This window comes from Electrona antarctica (genome assembly GCF_951216825.1).
Source record: "Electrona antarctica genome assembly, chromosome: 17".
In the NCBI taxonomy this organism is placed as follows: Eukaryota; Metazoa; Chordata; class Actinopteri; order Myctophiformes; family Myctophidae; genus Electrona; species Electrona antarctica.
Window position 1 is genome coordinate 29,158,543 of NC_136798.1, and position 25,995 is coordinate 29,184,537.

Consider the following 25,995-nt stretch of genomic DNA (forward strand, 5'->3'; position numbering starts at 1 on the left):
CATAGGCCTATATGTCCCTTTCTCTCGCAGATTTGCATGAGAATGATGTGAGCAAGTATTCCACAAACAAGAGATCTTAAGTCTCCTTCCTTGTTTCCCCATGTCTTTTATTCAGCACAGATTTGGCTTATCTCTCCACGTACTGTATCCCCATGTGACATCTTCATCGTAATTACGTCTCAAATCTCGGCCGCACGCACGCACACGCACGCACACGCACACACACACACACACACACACACACACACACACACACACACACACACACACCTAATCCTCGTGAGCCAGAGATCTGTCGCACTGTTTGGCCAAGGCCTAAGATATGGTAGCTTTCTGACCCCCCTCATTTCAAAAATCTGTCAATCAAACTATTTGTTCAGCCGGTGCAAATTCATTTTCAATTACAGCTCAGCCGCTATAGATCAGGCTTGGAAGAGTGCACTACTGTTTGGTCTTACTGACTTGGGGGACTCTGGGAATGATTGAGGAGATGCATATATGGAAAAGCCACAGAACAATTCCACGAATAAGGGTGAACGGGAAGGTGAATCATGAGGCAAGAACAGATATGTACATATAATGGCACAAGGTCCTTAACCACTGGTGTCCCTATTTTATTTTCACAGATGTGTTGTGAGCTTGTAGATGGGCTATTTTTGCAATTTGTTGTACAACAAAGTATATAGCTCAGGGGTTCTCAATGTTTTTGGCTGGTGGACGCCCGGAAATGCTTTGGCCGTGTCTCGCCCACGGGTTGAGAACCCCTGATATAGGGCATAAGTGGTTAATGAAAATGAATTGAGCCGTGCATTCTGCAACTACAAGGAGACTGTTGCACTCGTTTCCCAAGGTGATTCTCAACAGAGGACAGAGCCAGAGGACACAGGGAAACAACTTGTCCTGTGGTCATTGTCGCACAAGAAATTACTCTATACTATTTAGCCTGCATTATTATCTTGTTCTGTGTCACATGGCAAGGTAACTGGGTTAAGTAGTTATTGCGGAAAAGTAGGAGATAATGTCCTAAAGGGACGCTTTGTTATTTTTAAATTTACTTAGGCAGTTTGTTGTTCCTCAATAGACACGGTGGGGAAACGTTTCTAAATGCAGTTTTCCCTGAAATAGCTCCCCAACATGCCTTGCATTCCTAATAGAAACCATGGGACACGGCTAGCAGACTGACTGCAAGGCTAGTGCAACTGCAAGGTGCACCGCTGATTTAAATTATGCTCCAGTAATGCTAACACAACATTTTAGCCCCAAATGTGGCAGGGTACAATTGAAAGTGCAGCGATTAAATCAGGCTAATGCATTAATAGATCATAATGTGTTAGTGAGAGCACAGGAAATGTTGAGGTTAAGTCAACGTTACTGTGTCTGGAGCCTTCTATCTCACATACTGTTGTTTTTAATAAATATTCCCACATTTGATCTGGAAGACTTGGGCTCATTCATCATGAATTTCTTCGGCTTCCTAACACACAGGACATTTGTGCTCGTAGTGGCTACATCTGTCATTAAAAAAGAAATGCGATTACCTTAGTTTTATAAGTTGTATAATTGCAATATTACACTCAAGGGTGTTCTTTATCGTCATTAATGCACTTCTGCAATGTCTTTGGGAATGCGGGCGAGTTCCTGCAGCATCGCAGGCGTGCATTAATGATGATAAAGAACACCCTCGAGTGTAATATCACTTAATTAACCACTTAAACCCCTATACTCCGTTGACCAGGGTCCCCCATGGGAGTCTGTTCTTCTTGGCCCCTCCTTTTTTCCCCTCAACACTAAATCTCTTTCCTGAAAATAGGCGATCTACAAGCTCACAATGTGTCCAAAAGAGACTAGCTGTGAGGTTGTAGATTGGCTATTTTTGCCAAATGTTTGCTTATTTTTGCTAAATGTTTGTCTATTGTGACATGCCCAGGACAGGGACTAGTATTAAATACAATGCTTTACAGGCATCCATTGCCAACAAAGATATCATTGTCGTATAACATTTACACCGTTAAATCGTGCAGAGGCCTGTGGCAGCTTTGCAGCACAGACCGTATCCCAGGTGACTTTTATTTTCACCTCGCCATATACAAAAGTTTCACTCTTTTGAGTAAATATGTATGGCAGTCCCTTCCATATGCTATAAATTACCATGCTTGCTTGGCATCTCCACATTTGCTCTCTTTCTTCCTTTTTTTGCACGCGCAAAAACACATGCGTGCGCACGTGTACAAACACACACACCCAATTGATCTCGTATTCTCACAGAGCTTCACCGCTGTGAGTTAGCCTACTTTGTCTGCTGTGTGGGAAGGGAGGCTTGGCTCCCACGACGTGGGCCGGGCCTGTTGACAAGACAGAACTCACTGTGCAAATCCTCGGTGCCAATTTAAATCTGAGGGCGTAAGAATGGACCCGACTCTCAGAGTTACATTAACGCTGAGGATTGTGCACGAGCAATTGAGGTGAATTTAACGTAATGTGATTTTATCCGATCTCTCTTTGCTTTTAAGATTTGTTTAAACATCTATTGAACTGTAATTCTCACTGCCCTGAGTTTCTTGGCCTGCCCATGAGGTGGGTGACCTGTGTTATACATTATCAGGCAATTACTGCCAAAGAGAAACAGCACAGAAATTGTGTTTACAGCTCTTGCAGTCTTGTTTGGCCGGGGCCAAAGGCTCCATTCCCTGTGCAACTCAAAGGAGAATGTGTTGTACGAACACTTCAAAGGGCTAGTTTCTGCACCATTCCCTGGTTAAAAGTTGTCCAGCAGCCATGCACAGAGACAAACACAAAGAAGTTTACACAAAGCCTGTTTACACAGGCCGTCGATGGCTGTCACCACAGCCGCCATTCCAGCCGGGACAAATGCCACAGTGACACAGGGGTGCCCGCCTCGGTCGGCCACTGCCGGCCATAATTGCGTCGTCTTCGGCGGGAAATGGCAAATAGCTCCACTCGTCATTAGCGACAAAGAACAGACGCGCAAGGCCTGTGAACATAATTATGAAGACACACTGGGGGGGACTCTTCCACTCCAGATTGAAAGCATTTGGGTGTGGGCAGCGGTGCTGTGGGGGCATGTTCCTGTTTTAAGCGTTTACCTCACAACAGCGGCATTACTTACTCGTGCAGGCCACAGATGGCGGGTCAGAGGGCGCTCGATAGTAGCCATCCTCGCAGTCACAGCGCCAGGAGCCCTCGCGGTCATTGAAACTGTGCGCTGGACACCGGGAGCACTGAAGGTCCTGGGACGAAGACTTGTAGAAGCCACGGCCACACGCTAGAAGAGATTTAGAAGAGAAAAGAGACACGTAAATAATGACTTGAACAGGAGCATTTGGCTCACGCTTGTAATTCCCATTACAAATTAGGGCATGATGGGACATATGACTACTATCGTATGCTTGCGTTCACATCTCAAGCGCAGCTGCTATATCTGGTGCAACCGGGCCCCTAGGGGCTCATCCGCTGGCTCATCTGACAGAGTTCAAAGCAGATCAAAAATATTATAACGAAACTTTTTTCCCCTGGGAAAATAAACAACTGCTCACATTAGTAAAGCAGTCTAGCCGGTTGCTTACAACAGCTTCAAAGTTTAAAGGAACCGTTGGACAGGGGGTGAGCCAAGTAGGGACCTTGGACGAATCACTGTCCTTGAAGAAATGGAAGTGAATTATACTCTATACAGTAGGCCTTTTAACTTCACCCTAATAGGTGACCTTTCATGACTACTACCCAAGAATGGAAATCCAAGGACTGACCTACAATTCCACAGGCTGATCAGATTTGAAAAATAAGACAAAACATAATCCCAACATGAACAAACACCTCTCCTCCTCTACAGTGCTTGGCCCACTCCAATCAACAGGATTACGAGAGACAGGTGACCAACAAACAATTTATATTCAGTGTCAATAAATAAGCATATTTAAAACTGTTTACTTTAAATGATTGTGTTACATTACTTAAAAATGCCATTTGTTATTTTATTATTTTTTATTATATTATTTATCCTTTATTACCTGTTTTTTATTATCGTGGTTTATGGTTTTAGTATTGTTGCTTTTGTTGTTGTTGTCTTCTTTTGTGAGGGAACCGGGTAGGGTGGGGTATATGTAGGGTCGTTTGTCTATCAAAATTGAAAATCCTATAAATAAAGTTATATAAATAAAAAAAAATGCCATTTGTACAAATGTATGAAACAACAAATGCAATTAGTTATATGACTCAGCTAATGGTGTGTGTTCAATGTGTGTGTGTATAGGGCACGGGCTTGACAGTCAACAACCAATTCGGACAACAGCCAATTAAAAATTTGGGCCCATGTGTGACACCATCATACAATGAATATAGCCGATCCACAGGCTCACTGCCACAACACAACGCTCCATTACATGTTGTGAGCTTGTACATCTTCCTTTTTCGCTGCGCAACACCGGCATACGGGTATAAACCAAGCATATAAGTCTAGGCTATTTTTGAAAATGTCTATTACCTAAATAGGGACACCGGGTTTACTGTGGTTCAGTGATCAATTCAATTAGTCCAATCCGATAAAGACGGAAACAATCTCTATGTCCAAGCAACATCAGCATAACAAACAAAGGTTCTTAGGAACAGCTTTGTGAACCACATGCCATGCCTTTGCCATGGTCCAAATCACGTTTTAAGTATTAGAGCATAGGGAAATGTCTATTTGGGGTCTGGCATCACTCTCTCTCTCTTTTTCTTCTTTGGCCCTCAATACTTGAAGTCGGCTAATCTACAGTGACCCGTTGTTTGTGGAAATCTGAGCTAAGCCTGGTGGAAAAAAATTGCTATCCAGGCCATGCCATTTTGTTATACAATCTGCAAGGAATCTATATGGCTATGTCTGTGAATAGCTCTGCATGCAAACTATCAACTTATCCCCAAAAATGCATTTTTCATGAGCCGCTGTGGGAAATAGGCAATGATTTTCATCCTGTACACTGTTTCAAATCTGTTACATGAGTCTCTCCCTTTTCTTTCCTATAGGGATTCAAAATAGGACCGCACCTCTGTGATGGGTCTAGATTATTTTCTTTTTTATGGCTTAGAAGAAGCTAGGTTTCCTCATTTTAACACCTTCACAGCAGCATGAAGGGGTGGCTGGGGTATCCCCATTTCAGCTACATGAAAGCCTTGTCATTCTCCATTTACCTGCTTCGCGACGGCCTCGTGAAACCGGACCTTTGATTTCAGCCGGGGAGGAAAACGGCATGATTTTATCTTCATATAGGCCTATTACTTTACCTGTGAGGGATGGTAATTGAAAACAGGCCTTCAAGAGGTGTGCGCTGACCCCACTGAAACGTGGGTACGGCACACCATACAATCCTGAGTGTTCATCTAACTCCGATTGTATTGGAATTGGACCCGTGATGGTCCATTTTTACACTGCAGGGGTTTTTTTCTTTCTTTTTGTGCAGTGCAAGTCTGCAAGCTCTTGCTCAGCATGGTTTTCGCTGTTCTGTGCAATCCTTATCCGTGATAGAGTTCAACGAGCACTGCAGTAAACCCATCATATCTTGTGGCGATCTCTAGATATTGTTAGGCAAATATTCCCGTGCCGACTGCCTGTGTTGATAATGACACTGGGAAAGACCCTCCCCAGCAGGTTAAAAATTGGCCAGACGCTGTTTAAGAGGCCGCTCTCTCCCGCCATGCGAGTCCTGTTTAAACATTCCGATAAGGCAGCCAGTGTCTTGTTTGCCTTTGGGTTTCGAAGAGACTCGTCTGCTCTGCCGGGTGGCCGGTGTGTGGAAGGGGAATTTATGCCCAGCTGAGACCGGCGGGGCGGATCTCCCACCGCGACTGTCACTCACATGGACCAGAGAACCCATTGGCCTAGATTAAGACAGTGGTGGGACCCGCGAGGGGACGCGCTGGGTTTCCCAGAATAAATGGCCGTATGATTTCAACTGTTTCATTCACCAGATGCTAATGTTTTACATTACTATTAAAATATATTTTTCTTCTTCATTGTTTAGACAGATAAATAGGAACTTAAAGTATACAACAGAACTACAGCTGGACTGATCATTAAAATAAACATGCTCTGAAAATGCACGTGAAAATGCCAACACTTTTTTCAGGTGGGCCTGGAACCAGAGAAGGTTGAGAACCACCATGTTTACTGTTGGAACATTAGCATAGAAGTATGATGCGAGATGGCAGTGAACACAAAAACACACATTTGTGTCATCAGTAACCTTACACGTGTGATATAATTTAATATCGCGTCCTTGTGCTCCTGTGGCCACTCATGAAAATACTAAATTCCTAGATTCTATATGTGATATTCTGCCCAGAGATTTCACTCTGTGAGCAATGTATGAGAGACAGTTACACTAAATCATATCCAACAACACAATTCTTCACAGATACGCAGCCCCTGGGATAACATTTTATCAGATGTTGCTCTCTGACCTTATATGAATCTTTTTTCGGACAAGCACAGGCGCCCTTAGAACAGGGCGGGCGGGCATCGTTAAGGTCAACACAAAGAGAACTTAAAGAGTTTGCATGCAATACGTGGGTTTATTTTCCACGTTTTTCAGTGACAGCCCTGTGTTTATCAACGTGTCTGACTGGGTTTGGCATCCGGAAATGTTTACAGAAGCAGCAAGCCGGCAAATTAGGCTTTCGAAAATCAAACGGCTGCATGACATGGAGAGCAAAGTATTCATGCAGCCGCTGTCCTTTCTCCACACCGCTGATGGTGAGAGTGAGTGACATGCACAAACACTGCCGTCCCAGGCCCAGCATTCCTGCCCCAGCAGCACACGCACGCACGCACACATGCACACACGCACGCACACACGCACACACACACACACACACACACACATTTGGCAATTCCTCAAACAATATAACGGGGACTAGCCAACTAATAGTTGAAGATGGTGTGATAGTGAGTGACAGGTTCTTACTCTTGATTTCCCTACAGCAGCAGCACATCCCCTGTGAGTTAAAATACCTGTGAGCCAATTAAACATGGTCTGTTCTTTATGTCATGGCTATGTAATTGCTAGCCTAGCCTGGCATCCTTTCTCACACGGTAGCCTACTTAGCTGACAAAATGACTGACACACTAAGTGACATATGTTGACGCGCAAACACAGAAAGCAGTGTATGAAACCCCTTGATAATCCATCACTTGCCCTGACTTGACACAGAGGCCCTTGCAGGCCAACTTTGTAATTACATTTGTAGGGATAAACTGCACAACTGGCTGCCTGCTTGTTAAAAGAAAGCCCTGTTTTTGTTGCTCCTCTCCTACACTGGCGTATGGATAAAGGTGGACTAATGGCCTTGTGTTCTTGGCATGGGCACGGCTTAAAAAAAGCTAAGCAGCAGACATGACTGCCACCTCATTTACGACACTGAGAAATTAGCCAGCCCTTAGAGGAGCCCGGGTTGAGGTTAAGCAGAGGAGGGAGGAGAAAACGCGAGGCTTACATTCCAGCCGGCTCCTCAGCAAGGCTACCAGAACCAGCGTCTGTAATTTCCCCCTTTCCAGCGGTCAAGCACTTTTATTCAGAGGAAACTAGCTGCAGTCAGCGATTTTTATGCACAGAAGAGAACAGAGGAGACAGACAGAGCAAAGCAGAGGCCCCCAAAAAGAACCAGAATAGAAGTCAGTCAAACCATGCCCGGCGACTTAAAAAAATGTCTCAATCGCTGCACACACTGGGCTGAGGAGAGGGGATGAAACAAAGAAGGCGTTATCTAACGCAGACACACATACACACATGAATGAAAAGGGGGGGGAAAAGTGGATTTCTATATTTTTTTCCCCTAAGATATTGGTTTATTTCCCTTTTCCCTCTAAGCTGAGCTTCTTAACGTTCTTGAACTGTGTCCAGCTGCTCTCGCTGCTTGGCGGCTGCACGACACTCAGGATGAAGGACAGAGAGCGAGGGAGAAAAAAGGGGACTCACGGTGACCTCTTATGACAGCTTGACATATCCCTTCCTGTGGCCAAAGTACATGATAATTATTTCGCCAGTCTGGGTGTGACGCCATGGCACTTCAGCCTTTTTCCCCCTCTGTTAATCTTATACCCATTCTGCTGCTGACAGATCGCCTTTCAAAAACGCGCCCTAGAGTAGGTATTGCCATTACAGGCGAAGAGGAGGGGGGGAAAAAACGTGTTTTCAATGTATTTATATACGCACACAGTAAAATCCTCTGGGTCAAATCTTTACACTCTCCCGAGTGAAATTAACCACATACACCATAGCATTCTGGGCATGTTATAATAGGTGAATAACGTTCAGCGAAAATAGGCGAACATTTGCGAAAAATGGTCTACAAGCTCGCAAAATAGCAGATGCACAAGTTCACAAGGCGCCACGTTGTGAGCTTGTAGACTGACTATTTCACTGAGGAGATTTGACCCAGGTCAATGAAGTATAAGGCTTAAGTGGTTAACACTGTTTGTCTGTAAATAGATTGAAAACACATTTTAAAATATCTATTAAATAGAGGATAGTGGGATAGTTGAAATATTGAGCCCCACATGTCTCACAGTGCTGTGGTTAGGGTTGAAAGCGACCATCGGGGGGGCATTGACACAGTGTGGGAGTGCCGGAAAGAACTCTGTATCTGTCAGGCCCGCAAGAGCCAGAGTGAAGTGTTGAACTAGCGTGTCAGGCCTTTCTGTCTCCGTGGCCCTACCATGATGATGAGCCTTGTCAGGACTGGCAGTCTGCCCCCTCCTACCCTCCCCTTAGCCACTCTATGAGCCACCCTCCCTCCCTCCTGTGCGGGACCTGATTATGTGTTAAATCCGCCCGTGTGTCGGGATGGATGTGGAAAGAATGCGCGTCAGGGCCGAACGAGCGAGCCGAGCAGGAGCCAGGGGGCTGCGGAGACCCAGAGAGGGAGCAGCCTGGAGATAGCACCCCATTAGAGTGATAAAAGAGGCTGAGGGAGAGAGTAGAGGAGAGAGAGAGAGCGAGCGAAGCGGGAGCCGACAGGACCATCACGCGGGCGCCCCCGCTGCTGATGAATGCCAGGTGGAACGGGTCAAGCGAGATAAAGGAAAAGGTTTATTTTCTTTTTTTTTAAACGCCATTGCTTTTCCTTAAACAGTTGCCACCGCCACTGCCACGCCGATAGGGAAATTTCTTTGTATAAATATCGACTATAAAAATAGGCCCCAGTTAGGGTGGGAAACCTGTCATCTGTGGTTTGTTGTATGAGACTTTTTTCCCTCCCTGTGTATTTTCCTCTACCCATGTATTTGTCTTTTTGTACCTGTGTGCTTGACGCAATACTGTGATGTTGTTGCTTCAACTCTGGGAGAAATGTATCTTCACAATGTGACGTGTCGTGAGCCTGTAGATTGGCTATTTTTGCACATTTTTCAAAGAATAAAACAATAATCATTGCCATATAATATTTTAAAAACACGAATCTAGTCTCATATTAAGATATCTATAAATATCGATATATAGCCCAGCCCTATCAAATCTGTTTTGCAGGTATGCTATTCCATCCCATGTAAAGAACTGTCTGCATACTGTACCACAGGACAGCTGCAGGGATAGATGCATGAAGGGGCTGCCTGCCACTGCAAACCAATTCCCACTCAAACATGTTTAATCAGTCCTCTTGTGCTACATTTCAGTGTTAATGCCGCTGTAAACATTCTCCATCAGCAATTTCCCAAAATGCCCTGTGACTAGCTAGATGTTCAGACAACCGTGAAATGCTATTTAGGGGGGAAAAAACTCCTGTTTTGGGTTTCTAATGTTGCTTTTGGTTTTACATTTGGGGCATACAATTATGACCACGACCACGTGTCTGGAGACTAAAGTTTAATAGGCCCCATGAAGCTAATTTCGATGCATTAACATTGCCTAAAGGGTACATGTGTTGCTCTCATTAGATGTGACTTATGTTCCTGCCTCGGTAAATAGCTGGCCAGTGTGTAGACATCTATCAAGCTCTGTTTGCTGACATTTTATGCCTGCTGCCTGCAGCACCATCTCTTTCATGGACTACAGTCTGTGGGATTTTTACACCGCAACGAGGAAAATACCTGTTGTGAGTAAACCTCAGACCGATGCGAAGAACACTAGATCAAATAATAGTGGAATTTATGATTAGTACTTCAAAAGTGTAGGCTAATCTTATCTTGCGAGTGGTGTGTCCACTTTGCATGCAACTAACTTCCGGCATGATAATCAAAGCACTACTTGTTTGGCAGTTTAAGCTCATGCTTAATGGATAGTACAACTTTGCATCAATTCTGTATGCAAAGTGCCCTGTGGCTCTCTATCACAGAGATGCTACAGACACCACTGCTGCAAAACCACACGGTAAGGTTATGACATTTCTAAATTTGCTGCAAACTTTGTGTTGGCTTTCATTCGTTCAAATAATTGACCCTATTGTGATGTTCTGCCCGCGTCTTCTTACACCAGCAGCAACATAGGAAGCAGCAGGTGTTTTCTTTTCTTTGTTGCTGTCCAACCATATCCCACGGCACATTTCTAAATCTCCTTTTTCTCTCAAATAAAGAGAGACAGAAGCCGAACAGCTGGGTTTTTTGCCCCCAGACATGTTAATCTCCCACCTAAGAGAGACGAGGCGCCTACCCCAGCGCCTTGGAAACCGTGTCAGAACACACACGAGAAGAGGAAAGCACTGACGCCCTGCTGGAAAGCTCTTCGTGGGACTGAGATAAAGTTTCAATGTCAAACCCCCTCCAAACTAGCTAATTTCAAACACCTACATCCCCCTCAGGCATCAGAAAGTCAAGGAGTCGCAAAACACAACTGCAAATAGGAAGAGAAATGAGAGATGGGTGGGGTAGAAAAAAAGTCAAGATTAAACGAGCCTTAGAAACAACCAGCTTAAAATTGATTCAAGAATACGATATCATATTGTGCCGAAATTCTCTCCCTCCTCCACCCCACGCATAGTTGGAATGGCTCTGTCTGTCTGCAGCTACACTCCACACATACAGACAACGGAGCCATTCATTGGCGGTACCTGTGCTTAGCAGGAGATAAGTAGCTTTCCACCAGAAACAAAGAGAAGATTAGCATTCCCTTACACAGTGTTGGAGGGCACACAGCTCTGCCCTCTAAGCAAGGAAAACCCCAAGTTTGTGCCTGGTTGGATGTACTAGGCAAAATGATCAAAGCTACCTCACTGCTTAACTTATACTAAAAAATATGACTGCTAATGCTGTGGTTAGCTAGAGCTGCAAGCATTCAAGCCCTAAATTTAATCTAAAAGCAGGTCACTTTTAGGTCGTTATCAGACAGTTAACACATCATCAGTTATAAGTCAGCAATGAGACATGAATACCCAGGGGTTTGAAGTATGAGGTAAGAAGAAAATGGCCACTGCGTGAATATGGTGAACTGCTTGACAGTGTTGCTTCTGTTTGCTTCAGCAAGTGAGACTTTTCAGTTTTTGGTCCTCATGATCAAACATCTCCAAGTGATTAAAAAAAACTATAGAACTAATCTCAATGCATCTTGCGAAATTCATGGTGGGAATCAGAGGTAGAAAATAATGCAGCTTCACAAAAAAAAAAGGCGAAAGACAACAGCTTTGGCTGCGTTAGTCACTATCGACAGCAATAAAGACGAACCTGAACACGTGTTTCCTCTCTAGGCCATCTGGCTGATTTACTGCGGGGATTTGGAGGTGGAAATTGAAGGGCATTTTTAAGATTAAATCCATTACATTAGAGAATTTACAGCCTGCTCGCTCGTGCAGCTCGGCAGGAAGTGAATCCTGTGTCCAGTCCAGGCTGTGTTGTCAGGGTTTACTACTTGCCGCAGTCTGAAAACTCACTTATTCAGCCTCCACTTTACCCCCTAGTAGCACTCCTCTCTCCTGGGTCCCTTTGCCTGTGTTAACCGCTCCAAGTCCAACAAGTGACTTTTTGTGTGTAATCTGTGTATCTTAATTCCCATTCAAGTAAATTGCAAACTAAATTACTATGATGTCATGTACTTGATAGTGGGTACAGCAGATCCACTCAAGAATGGCACCGCTCACCACTACTATAATGGATATTGGTTACTTGTTCAGAAGTTTTACCTACATTGTAAATTGTCTTTAGTTATCCTAAGTGACCCTAAGTGACATGAAAATGCCCCTGCCTAATCGCCTTTCATTTGACTTGCATTGCTGGCAAATGAGAGAGAGGATGGGGGAGACCTTTTAGGCCAACCAGGCATTGGCAGCTCCCTATAATGGAGGGACTGGTCCATTCTACAAGCAAGTCAGAGCTCTGCTAAAAGACTTCTAAGGGAAGGCGTAAATAGTCTCCTTGCAGGGGATAAAAGCTGAGGGTCCAAAGGTCTGACCAATACTGCACCCCACCCCACCCGACCCCACCCCCCCCAGTCACAGCGAATCAGCGCTGGAAATGTCCCTGTCAGCAAGTAAGCATTATCTCTGAATTGTGCCAATGCCTAGAAAATACCCTCCTGACCCAGCCCCATAGACCCCCCCCCCCTCCCTGCTCCATTCACCCACTGGTCCCACTGCTGTGATAGAAAGGAATGGAACAATGTTAAATCAGCAGCGAGTCCTTTGCTGGGGCCTGGCCCCCGTGGCCTACCTCCCTCTGACTAACACATACTGGGGGCTGTTTGGCCCCCGATGCCTGTCGGTTGCTGCCCACACATCTGGGCTGCTACTCCAGCCGCACAGAGGACCAGTGATCTCATCTCATCCAACACGGCCCAATCCTCCCTGTCAGCAGCTCTACTGCAAAGAATGCTAAAGGTGCATTCATTCTTAGTACTCTTAGTACGTCGGACAAACGCAACCCCAAGTCACACAGCGCTAGCGACCCAACAGTGCCACACACCAGGTCACAGAGTGCTACTGCAGCTGTCCGTGCTGAAACGGACATACACGGGGACGGACATACACAGGGACAGAAACACACACATAGCTGGCAGTTGGAGCGGCTAGGCACCGCTCAAAAACTTGTGTTTCTTCTGCTTCTCATTATCAGAGACCCAAGAACGGTTCCTTCTTCTGAGAACGGAGAAGTGAAACATTTGGAATTGTAATCCGGCCAGCCGTAATAAACAGCAGACTATTCTGTTTTTTAATTCCGGATCCAATGTCTCCTTTTAAACACACACCACCACTTCCGAATGAGGAATAAATACATCCAGAAATAAAATGCTTCCCTGGATGAAAGCGCTAACTCGCCTCAGCTGCTGGCAAGGCAGGCTTTTCTGTGGGATCCAACTGCCATCAACATGTCAAATGAAATACGAATGTGAGCATTGTCCGAACTTTTCACCAGAAGGGTTTGTTTCCATAGCTGTTGGGCTTGTTAAATATTTGCCTCAAAGTTATACTCACAAAGGATTGCACTGGCTGGTGCAGATGTGTGTGTGTGTGTGTGTGTGTGTGTGTGTGTGTGTGTGTGTGTGTGTGTGTGTGTGTGTGCGTGCGTGCGTGCGTGCGTGCGTGCCTTCTTCATAAAACAGTATTTTAATTCACTGTTTCTGTATCAAATTGAATTTGCACAGCCTAATCTTGCAGATACCTATTAGGAAATCTAGTAGTTCTATTTGCTTGATGTTATTCAAACAACATGTATTAACGAAGTATAAAAAGTAAAATAAAATTAATAAAGGTCTATGAAACGGCAGTGGAGACACAATGGAATCCGAGCTGTCATTCTAAATTAGAGGCCCCTCTGCATTACATTGCATGAATAGGCAAAACACAAGTAAACAATCCATATTCTCACACAAACAAAGGCATATGGTAAGATATACTTTGCCCTCCCCCAACGCTCCCACAAAAAGAAGACCTTTGTGACTTGGTGTCATGCAGAATTATTTCAAAGGTGACAGCAGGGTGTATGATCGGGCTATGTGCAAGGTCAGTGAATATTAACTTCATTTACACATGGCTGCAGCCGTCCGCTGCCCTACAATGGAGCCATGCCTCTTGTGCTTAGTAACGTGAGCACCCAGCCTGACAGGACACTGTCAAAGACGGAAGATGGATGATCACAGCGGTTGACCCCTGATCACCAGAGGAGTCACCTCTCCGGCCCACCCCCCGTCACCCTCCCCACTCTCTCCCCACATGACAAAAGAACTCCTGCTCGTAGTTCAACGTTCCAATCATCTCCACTTGCACTAACAGGTTCAGACATCTTCGATCCCCCTGGTCGCCATAACCCCTTTCTTTTCTTTTCTCTTTTTTTTTGTGCAACTGAAGTCCTTTGCTCTCTTTAGCTATCCAAACCGTGGCACAGATGCCTTTTATTTTGTAAAAGCCTGTGCCGCCTCCTTGCCGGCCGGTGGAGAGGGGATGCGATCAGACAGGCAACCTCCATGTCAGGAAGACAATGGCGTTCAACGCGGTGTCCCCGTGGCATGTCAGGGTGAAAGTGATATTACGACTCGGGCCAGGGTCTCGGCACCTTGAGAAGCAGCAGGGGGGCCTTGTTGTCAGTGGAGCATCCCCTCTGGGAGGGTGCAGACCGATGCCTCTGTACTTCAATCTTCCCTCAAGAAGAAAATCAATAACTTATTACATAACCACTGTCATTCCCCCCTCCCACCTCCACTAACACCCAGAACAGGGACAGGTGGGACACGTCTTCACAGAATGAAAGCTTCCAAGTTTCTAAACCAGAGATGTGTTTGTGTGAAAGCCAAGAAGTGCAACAGTAGCTATACATTTCTTTATGCTATTTTTCAAAATTCGATTTATTTTCGTTTTATATTACCGATTCTTCAAACTTGTAAATAAAGTTACGCCAGTCCCTTGCATCAATCTACATACAATTTGTATGCCATTGGGTGGATGCTTTAATCTGCCGCACCTTGCAGTATCAGAATCTTCTTTTTGGTTTCTACCGATCTTCAAAACTCTCATCTAAAGTTTAGCTAGTCCCATGCATATACATAACATTAGTTATTATTATTATTATTATGATATGCCAATGGGGTGGATGCTTCAATCTGCTGCACCTTGCTCTACCAGAAGTGAATTCATGCTGTTTACCTTACAGCCGTCCCAGAAGCAATCAATTTTAGGGACTGGAGGAAACCGTCAACCATATTCAGAAGCAACATCCTGGAGTGTTAGAATGACACATCTGTTTCTGTGACTGCTACCTGCCAGGCTAAACAACAAGGAGGAAAAGCCCTGGGCTGCAGAAGAATGCCACTATTCACAGCAACCACAACACTGGCAGTGACAAACCTGGCTACAATCCGTCACCAGATTATTTCAATCTTGACTGATTGGAGATCCATTTGGAAACTCCTGCGGACGTTTGAGCGTGCCCACCATTTGCATAATTAAGACAACCATTTGGTGCATTAAACTCACGCGTTATCAATCAGGGGCTGCGTCAAGATGCACGACAGCCCCCCTGACACCCTGCTTCCTGTTGTCATTTAAAATGCTAAGTGATGTCTTTTTAAAGCCAGGACCCTGGAGCTGGCTGGAAGTGGGCCGGGGCTTTGCTTTGGGCTCCCCGGTAGCTTCCACACACCTTGGTTGTTGTGGTCAGACCCCAACTGCTCAAGCCCGTCCCTCTGGGGCTAGGCCATCAATCAGCCTTCCGACTAACTTCTGTCTACCTCCCTGACAGTTGAGATGGATGGTGCCGCCGTCTGCAGGATGCTGTATCCTCTCATTAATTCTCTTGTTAGCTTGCGCCGATAGCAGTAGGGCAAGGTGAGGGGCTTTTTTCTGCTTACCCCCACATAGGGCCTCGATCCCCTCACATTTGTAAGATAAAAAGGGGAAAGTTGATTAGGGTCAACAGTTAATCATTTCCCAGGCACTTTACTTAGTACCACAATGATGTGATGTGTCAGAATTGGACAACATACATTCCCGGGATTGAGCGAGACAAAGGTGGCAATGTCTCTCCACAAGGGCCCTCTCTTTGGAAACGACTCAGTGGCTCCATTGCAGTGAGGAGCCACCGCTAAACAAGACCAGCGAATGAATGGGTGCTATTTTAGCAACGCGCAGTTCTTCGCAAAATGAGCCCCCGCGCAGGCTGCGGGACACTTCAACAGGCCTTTTTCAACACCCATTACACTGAGGCCACTGAACAGGGTGGAGGGAAGAGAGAGGGAGGGGGGAGAGGGAGGGAGGGAGAGAGAGAGAGAGAGAGATAGAAGAGTGACATTTTACTGCCACAGTCCACCTCACAAAGAGTTAAAGAGAGACAGGGACGGGGAGGGGGTTGGAGTGAAAGACAAGTGGTCCCTCTTCGGTGACGGTGATGAATGAGTGGATCACAACACGTTTTGGAGGAGGCCTCCGCAGCTACAGAGGGGGCTCCTCAAATGACATGACTGACACCTCGACTCATTCTGCTCCACCTGCACCCCCCTACCCTCCCCCCCACCCCAACAACCGCCTGATATTTCCCTGACAACCATTTTGTATTTCGTAACATACAGCAGATATTGACAATAGCACATGCTTCTTTTGTTCGTATGTTTTTTAGATAAGGGGGCAACATAAAATGGCCGTACCGGGCCGTCGTCTGTACAGTGGCCTATATACATGTTTATAACCTATTCACAACTTTGGCCATATATTGTACCATTTTCTTGTCCATGAGTTTTAGATTTTGCATTTATTTAAAATTTCTCCAGTCATTTAAACATTACTGAATAATTGAGTCAATGTTGTTGCCTTTCTAAAACACATTAAATAAATAAATTAGTAAATAATAACTTTGACAAATTATAATCAGTAGCATGTTGGATTACCTATATCTCAAGCAAGTTTAAAGTTTATGCAAGTTGATTTTCATACCATGCCAAAATTAACAAAATCCAATCAAACAGCCGTATGCTGGAAATTAGTCGTAGTCAATAGTAATGTCAAGTATACCCGACCACCAGTATGGTCCTTAACTCAAAAAGATAACAAGGCCAAATCAGGGTCCAAAGAAGGATATGATAGTTACGTTAGGCTTGAACTCAGTCACTCAGTGTGATAGAAACACAGCTTTTTTTTATTTGTTCAAGGGGAAAGTCCTGAATGGGCAATTTAATGTCACTAGATCTGTTAATAGAGGAACTGCTGATGCTGCAGTGTGATTCTTCTCTATTTTATTTAGATTAACTACCCCTTAATACAAAGTCCACTCATGCCTCAGTGGAAATAAAACTCATAAAAGATGCACTGTCAACAATTTGATCCAAGTACACAGGTTACGTGCGTGCGTGCGTGCGTGCGTGCGTGCGTGGCTGTGTGCGTGCGTGCGTGCGTGCGTGCGTGTTTGCCACTAAGGACACCTTTTCAGGCACTATAATGAAAAGTACATTATACAGCCACCTATCTCAACAAACCTAAACATTAGCGGAGAGTAGAATGGCTTACTTTCAGGGAAGGGAGATTCAACAGTTTTCTTCTCTGAAAACTATGAACGCAATAGATAATAGGAAAAGTAGGAGGCACCTAAATTAACTTTGAATGTTTGAATGATAATATTGATATTATTGCTAAAATACAGCTAAAATAACTTTGAAGCTATTTCTAATGCCTGTTATGTTACATTGCTATCTTCCATGTATGCACTCCCAAATAACAAGAACAATAAAATGGCTCCCTATTGAATCAGCCATAGCCTCTTACCACATTAGACACATAGCATAACTTGAGACAGGCTAAATTGGATTGCCCGGTATATTTTGTGGAGCACCTCCCCCTCGCCGGGTCCCCAATGCTTGTCGGTGTGGCATTAAAGCTTGAATTTGTTCTTAGACACATTCCGTTCAATTACTACTGGTTGTTAGCCCCCATAAGCTTCTTAGGTGGTGGTTGCCCATTTTGCAAAAAAGAAAAAAAAGTATTTAGGCAGGGCACAAGATGAAGCACTTGGGGTCTGCTGCGACCTAAATTGTCCCCTCGTAATCCAAAGTGATTTTGATCTCTCAAGTCAGGTGGGCCCTGAAAATAATCCTTCGAGAAATTACGCCGACAGAAAACATTTCAATCGCTAATTGCTGTCGCACATAGCCCATGCAGTTCATGTTCACTACGGCCTACACAGAAACACGTATAGCCACCGCGGCTGTAATTGCCCTTCCTGTTAGGCTCCTTCATAAATATCCTGAGGCCTAAATGCCACAGTATGGCGGCTATTTGTTTTCCCTCTCTGTCAGGGTCATTTGGCCGGAGCTGAGAGATACTGAAAGATTGGCTGGACTTCCTCCAGACCTGTGTATTCTGCAAGTGATTGTCTTGGCTCACTGCCAGTAAGAGAGGGAGAAGTGTTCAGGCCGGGGAGCACAGAGCTAAACTGAAGACTAAGTTATTATTTAATCCCAGTGTCAACAGAGGCACAGCTATAAATTAAGAGCCTGGTAATCAAACAATTAGCATAGATCCCCAATTATTACACGCACAGGATTTCTGGTCTGAATACCTTATCCATCTTTGCTGCTTATTGAATCAGTTAGTTTAATCCTATTTACCAACAAAACTATTCAGCCAGGCCTAAATCGCCAGTTAGCTGCTTTGCATAATCAAATCACAAATGCACCAGGTAATGTTATGTTCAGTTTGTCTTGCCTTTTCCAGTGTAAAAATATTTCTATGTAACTTACTTGACTGACAGGAAACATTTCTACACGGAAATGCTAATATAGTAAATTGAATAACTAATAGAAGATGAAATTACACAATTTAGGCATGAAGGCAAATTAATACTGCAACCACTCACGTTCACACGCGTCGCCCTTTTGGTGGAATCCTGCTTTGCATATACATTTCCCAATCGGCACCAGCCATTCCCCCTCGGCACTGCAGTGCATCTTCGGGGCGTTATCGGCCTCCTCTTCGGCATCGCTCACACACACACCCTCTACCTCGACCAGCGACGAGAACTCTGATCCAGTCACGGTGTCCGGGAACGTGGCCAGGTTCTCGATGATAGACCAACATTTCTTGTAATAAACCTTGACAGAGACCAGGGCAATGCAGGCCCCTACATCCTGGAAGGCCAGGTAAAACCCTCTCCTGGAGAGAGGGCCAATGATGCGCACCTCCGTGTTCAGCTTCATCTTCCTCTCCCCAAGATCCCCCTGGGTGAAACTCTCGTCTGCCGCGATCGTGTCGATTTTTACATAGTGGCTCTCTCGTAAATTCCTGCCGACCTCTGAGTCGGTCTCCTGGTAGTACAAGTTGAATGTCTCCTTACAGGTGCCTACTACTCCGGGCAGGCTGTTACAATCCCTCAAAGTGAACTTGAGTTCCACAAAAATCCTCTGGGCATCGCCCTTCTCTATCCAGTTAGTCCGAAGCCAGTTATTCTGATTGGGCTCCATGACCTGGCAAACCTGGTATGTGCGAATGGGGGTATAGTTTTCGTCCAACCCGCTGATCTCTTCCCACTAGAGAAAACAAAGCAAGAATTGTGGTTAAGCGTCTCCAAGTTGACTTGGGAAAACCATCAGTGAACTGAAATCAAATGTAAAAATGTGAATTGGAATGAAGTCTTCAGAGCTAAATAGAAATAAAGATATCTATGGAGGTTAAACTAGAGGTAATTACAGTATATTGGAGGTTACAAAGTGAAGGTGTTTTACTATGACATTGAGAATAATCAATATATGCAATCAATATTGGATTTGAGTCATTGGTGAGAATTGGGGTGCAGCAAACAATATGAAGTGCAGTGTACAGCATATTACAATATAAACAAAGAATGACACGTAAAATATACAATATCATGCGACAAATAGATATAACCATAAAATGCCATTTACGCAATGATTAACCAGCTTGTATTATACAGTCATCAATTTTCAAGTTTCAACTTTGTGTTTATAATATATCAAACAAAAAGTTAACTATTCAAGTTCGCTTGGAAGTAATCCGGCCTTATAGTGCACCCAAACGATGCCAAACCTCCTTTTGTAGTGTTATTTGATATTTGCACAGCCTTTCACATACTTTGTGTCATTATATCACATTTTCTGAATTAATTCAGCCATACAGGTCAAGCTAACACAAGCACTAAAGAGTAGATAATCTATTTGTGTATATTTATACGTACACAAAGTATTATCAGTCATATCATAGGCATCAAGGCAGGGCAAATATATAGTACAATTCTTAGTTCATGTATTTATATATTTGGTTATACACAAATACATTTTGTACATTCTCAGAGTCACACAAGGAAAAATAGACCAATGAATGTTCCATTTGGTTACATTTCACACATACTCAAGAGTTAGATTCAGATAGCCTACTAACTTAATCCCATTGTGCAGTTTATTCACCCACGGCACAGGGACATGCACACAACTCACCCCATTGGGAGGGTAAGAGATCCACTCCAATTCTGTCTGTTGTGCCTTGGAATCCAATAGAATCACTAGTGACAGGAAATGAAGAGGCAAAGGTGGTTAAATCTCATGCAGACTTGTCAAATGGGTATTACTGCGTGTCTGCCAGGCCACACAGACTATAGCACACATACCCGTGACCCAATTTCCCATAGCAGCCACAGCAGAACATGCAAAAAAAGGCTAATGTGCTTTAACAGCTACGTTTCTGGTGGCAGAAGGGTACCTTCATGGGCATAAACAGATATAAAGCATGACGGCTACACAACACAGGCCGTTGGCACATACTCTAGTCTACAATACAAGGGATTAAAAAGCCATTCTGTATCTAGCCTATGGATTGAGCGAATTCATCATGGCCTACGGGTTCTCTTATGCATTAAATACTATATCACTGGCTGCTTATGAGGCGGCCTTTCTTGTGTAGCCTATGCCTATCTATGTCATCTCGGTCAATTTAGCCTAATGACAACTAATTTCAAAGTATTTTTAGGTTCAAGTTTGCCATAAAGGTCAAATAGTGCACCTGTTTAAAATCCTCTCTGTTGTCTATTAATACATACTTTGATCTTAATTAGGCTAAAGAAAACAGTTTTGAATGTTCTGCATGGTAATTATTGATGTAGCTTATTATTAACTTGCGATCATTTTGTTAAAGTGCGTTTGGTGAAACTGTACTAAAACCTCTTTTGTGTAGTGTTTGTGGAAGAAGAGTGCGCTTCTGTTCAGTCCAAAACGTGAACCGCAACGATGCTGTCTCGGACAGCGCGTCCAACACAATAAACACCGTATAGTGGAGGCTGGTGGTCTCTGTAGAATTTAACATATACCCACACTCAGCCTATCTATTTTAAACAACGGAGGTTTTTTCCACTTTATAGCGATTAAACCTGGCGACCGTCTAAGATCATATTCACATTTGGCCATAGTTTATGTTGGCTGTTATTTGAAATCATTGTGGAGGTTTACAATGGTGGGGGGAATCGTAGCCTACTATTTTATTATCGTAGGCTCCCTGTCGATTACAGTGTTCTTTTTAATTACACGTGTCGATTTCATTCCCATTTACATAACGGGGTTATTCGTATCCTGAAAGCATTTGCCGATTTCTGATATATTTTATAGCCTGGTAATTCAGGCAACTTGGTTGGTCACACCATGTTGTCAGTCACAGTAAAGTGTATTATAGCTACAGTATAGGCTACAATGCGCACGGAAATCTTATAGACAATTCGAAGTTGTTGTCGTTTATCTTTTCTTTTCTAGAAATATACAGCTACAGACGTACAAAGAAAGACTACGGCTCAGATTTATTTATCCATCGAAACAGTGGCTGGCGAGCGAGCGATCGATCCATTGATATTAGGCTAAAACTCAGCTGGACATGTTGATAAACATATCTCGACAGACCGGTTGGAAAAGACAGCAGGGGTTATTTTGTGCTGAAATAAAAACACAACTCTTATCCACGCGGCTGATCATCATTAGCCCATTATAGCATGTCATCGCCGTGCGTAAAACACTGAAAGCTCAAAGCTGCGCACGGGAACCGAGAAGACGGCAATGTGCCTGCATGACAGCTCCGTACGCAGAACGTAAGGCTGATTCTTGTCATAACTCATAACCATACATCTTTCAACTGTAGATTAATCATAAATCAAATTGGTATTATTTAACCGCGCTCGCAACAATGTATCAAAGTCCTCGCATCGTAGCCTATTTTAGACACTACGCAGGCGGACAGCCTCAGTTTTTTGGGGGGGATGACAGAGAAGCAAACTTTATAACTTACCTTCTTTGATATTCTGTGCTTTTCCAGTGTCTATATAATAGCAAAAATGAAGGCAAAGCGTAATCCACAAACACGGGGTCGACGTGGAAACCATGGTGCTGCACTTGAAATTCTTTTCGCTAGACCGTACTCGCTTTTGCACCGTTGCGTGTGCTTCCCATTGACGACACTAGACCAGCTCTATGTAGAAAATATCACCGCTCTGCTCTCAAATAGCGTCGGCGGCTGGTGGGCGGAGCACGGGGCACAAGTGATGTCACTCAATCCGACTGACAGGAGCTCTATCCACTCATGTCCCGTGGAAACAAGCATGGGACACGCCGAGCGCCAATGAATGGGCATCGGGGCCCCAATGGCTATGTGACACTGTAAATAATAAAGCTACAACGTTTTTAGAACATGGATTGCACTTTCTGATGTGAGATTATTTTAAAAAAAATGTAAGTGGTAAAATGATCAACTCTGGGATGTTTTTTTCTCCATCCTTAGTGACTCTCTCTCACTTCTCTCTCTTTTCTCTCTCTATCTCTCTCTCTCTCTCTGTCTCTCGCACGCACGCGCACACACGCACGCACACACACGCACACACACACACACACACACACACACACACACACACACACACACACACACACACACACACAATGTGTGTGTTAGTGATTCATAGATATTTTTTATTTAAAAGCTATGAGTGGATATAGCCACCCTCAGTAGGCCTACAAAGCAAATCAAAGTTTATCCTACAGTAGCCTATGCCCTATAGTGCCTTAATTGTAACTGCCTTTGAAGTGTTATGGTAGCCTACTGGATGGGAAGATATTTTAGTGGCTTGTTCCTTTTCAGAAGGTGACCTTAAGTTGGGGAAAGTCCCTCTGTGAACCAGGCTTATGGGAAGACAGAACTTTGTTCATTATTCTGTTGCTTGAGAGACTTTTACAGTATAAACTGATCTATTGGGGAGGAGGATGGCCTTTAGACATATAGCATGCTATGCACCTCGATATGATAAACAGAAAAACACAATTAAAGTCTAAACGTATACTTTCTAGTTGCTCAGATGACTTGGCACGTCACATACGAATTAAAGCAGAAAGCAGAACTCATTAGTCCTTCCACATATACAGTACAGCATTTTTTGCAGGTCACTAATTCATCTCCATTACGTTCCAAATAACCAAACAGCTGCAATTATAGCCACAAATGTTGATTAATAATCTGTGTATACATAAAAAATGGACCGAGGCAGACGAGGGCTCACTTCAAGGTTTATTTAACACTGTTTTTAATTATTATATTTGCCTTGTTTATTATATTATAAATTAAGGTTTTATCCTTTTCATCCTTGCTACATGATCAAGTTCTGCCTTACGTCGTATTTCTAAGTAGGCCTACTGGTGAATTAATGTGTCTTAATGTGTATACCTTAATCATACAACAACAGTAATAAGTGTGCCATTGTATCATACAAGCTGCCTTGCCTTTAATCAATACATGTAGTAGTACTACAGTATAGGCTATGAGAAACACGACTGCAGATTCAGGCTGTTTGCTTTAACTGTAAGGCGCTTTAACTGTAAGGCGCCTGATACAGTAGCCTGGTATGCAGTGTTGTTTTCGTCGACTAAAACTAAGACAAAAAATGTTCGTCGACTACCTTTTTTCACCGACGAAAACTAAATGGAAACTAAATAAAAACTAAGCTATGATGACTAAAACTGATACTAAATATGCTGACAATTTCGTCAACAAATAAAAACTAGACTAAAATGTTAGGAAGGGACTAGTGGACAAGAGATCCAGTACAAGTCATTTTACAATTTTGGTTGCTTGCTGAAAATAGCCGATCTACAAGCTCACAACGCGTCGCGTTGTGAGCTTGTAGATCGGCTATTTTCAGCAAGTGTAAAAACAGTCATTTCGACGGCATCAAGGCCCGCCAAAATACATTTTAGTCGACTAAATTAACTGTAGATTTAGTCGACTAAAATCTTATGACATTTAGTCGACTAAAACTAGACTAACACTAAATCATTCCAGGTGACTAAAATGTGACTAAAACTATATGAAAACTATTCAAAAGACTATGACTAAAACTAAAATCAAATTTTGCTGCCAAAACAACACTGCTGGTATGCAAGTATTTATTTACTTGCTCTCAATTGTTGGCTTGTTCCTCTTGTGACAGGCACAAGCAGTACGGTTTTCTCACCCACAATCCATGTCACGCTCTTAGGGATGAGATGAGGAAAAAGCACAGGCTTGTGAGTTTATTTTATTTTATTTGTGTTGTCTAATTAGCTAAATGAGACCCATTATGCATCAAATCGTTTGAAATATTTCAGTAAATTAGAGCCGTCTGTTTATTTTTGCCCCCCTCTATCATCACGACCAATCTAAACATGTCCACACAGTTGCCATGGCATTCTCTAATTAAAGCCTTCATTTTGCCATCCCGCTGCGTTCATATGGGAGTGACACTCTCAGTTTAGAGGCACTGTATTGTGTTCAGCATGCTACTGACAGCGAGAGAACCTGTGACGTCCAGGCTCATCTTCTGCAAATGGGTTTGTTAACATAGAAATTATCATTTGCAGCCTGTCAAAAATGCTAAACCTCGGAGTAGCCTACATGTGTCTCTTGTGAAGACATGCACTCGCTGAGTAGAGAAGAGATAAAGTTAGCACGGTTTCAGTGGCCCCTGGCTGATGGGGCCCCTAGCTGCTGTCAAAAATGCCAGAGGGTTTAAGGTTTTACTGTTTAACCACTTTTCACCTGGTGTCTCCGTTTTGGGTGAACATCTTAATTTTTTTTTTGTTTTCAAAATGTTCCAAAAATAGCCGAGCTTGCTATTCATTGTATGAAAAAGCATAATAGGGCTTGCGTGGTTAATAAAGTACAGTGTTATGTCGTCAATGGAGCCCACGAGTCAGTCTGGGTGGCTCTTCTGTCTTCATAAACACATGTGAGCCAGTTCTGTGCAAGTGTAGCCTTTTGGAACTAATTTAGGTTGAATCTGCGGCCTGTCATAGTGGGCAGCTATGATGAGGGAGTGGCTGGAGGCAAGATGCAGCTGTCGCTGCAAGACACACTGTGGAGTGTTGAGGCAAACTGTTATGGCAAGCTGTGAACTGACACACACCTAATGGTTCCATTTAGTCGTTCATAGACCCCACACACACTCACACATACACACACACACCACAACGAGACACCATCAGGGAAATGTTTCAAAACTAAACAGTAACAAAAAACAACTGTGCGTGCCATTCAGTAAATGCGACATGAAAGCATCTATGGATGTTATGGTAGCTCGCCAGACATGTCTATGCATTCTGTATAACTTAGCAGGCACAAGTATACACGCAAATGCATTATGTGCATACACATGCATGCATTGCACACACACACACACACAATACAGACACAAGACTCACACGCATGAGCTGTGAGCACGTGCACCTTCAGTTACAATATACCACGCGCGCGCGCGCACACACACACACACACACACACACACACACACACACACACACACACACACACACACACACACACACACACACACAAGTCATACTTCTTTCTTAGCAGAATCTCTCAGATATTCAAGTAAGGTCTTCATTAACAGGCAGCAACAGGCACTTCTCACAGAGCTTCCTCCCTTAAGGCCTGAATTACACATGTCTTAACCAGACACGCAGCGCCTGCTGAGATGCAGGAAGCCATAGTTATGAATAGTTGTGTGTGTATGGCTCCGTCTTGTTCCCGTGCATGCAGCTCTGGCAGTGTCGCTAGAAGAAAGTGGGAAGCCCCTCATGCTGTCGTTTGCTA

At 43.9% G+C, this 25,995-nt stretch overlaps 1 protein-coding gene across 1 annotated transcript; it reads right to left on the minus strand.

The window, feature by feature from the left end:
- Positions 1 to 2,598: 2,598 nt before the first annotated feature.
- On the minus strand, positions 2,599 to 22,299 carry LOC306941057 (ephrin type-A receptor 7-like; the record flags this gene model as incomplete). The annotated part of the gene is made up of 5 exons (XM_079526362.1): positions 22,168 to 22,299; positions 20,340 to 20,404; positions 18,746 to 19,415; positions 3,128 to 3,283; positions 2,599 to 2,609 (listed from the first exon to the last, which is right to left on the minus strand). The coding sequence occupies exons 1-5, from the start codon at positions 22,259 to 22,261 to the stop codon at positions 2,599 to 2,601; spliced, it is 996 nt and encodes a 331-aa protein (XP_079382488.1). The 5' UTR covers positions 22,262 to 22,299.
- Positions 22,300 to 25,995: the final 3,696 nt, after the last annotated feature.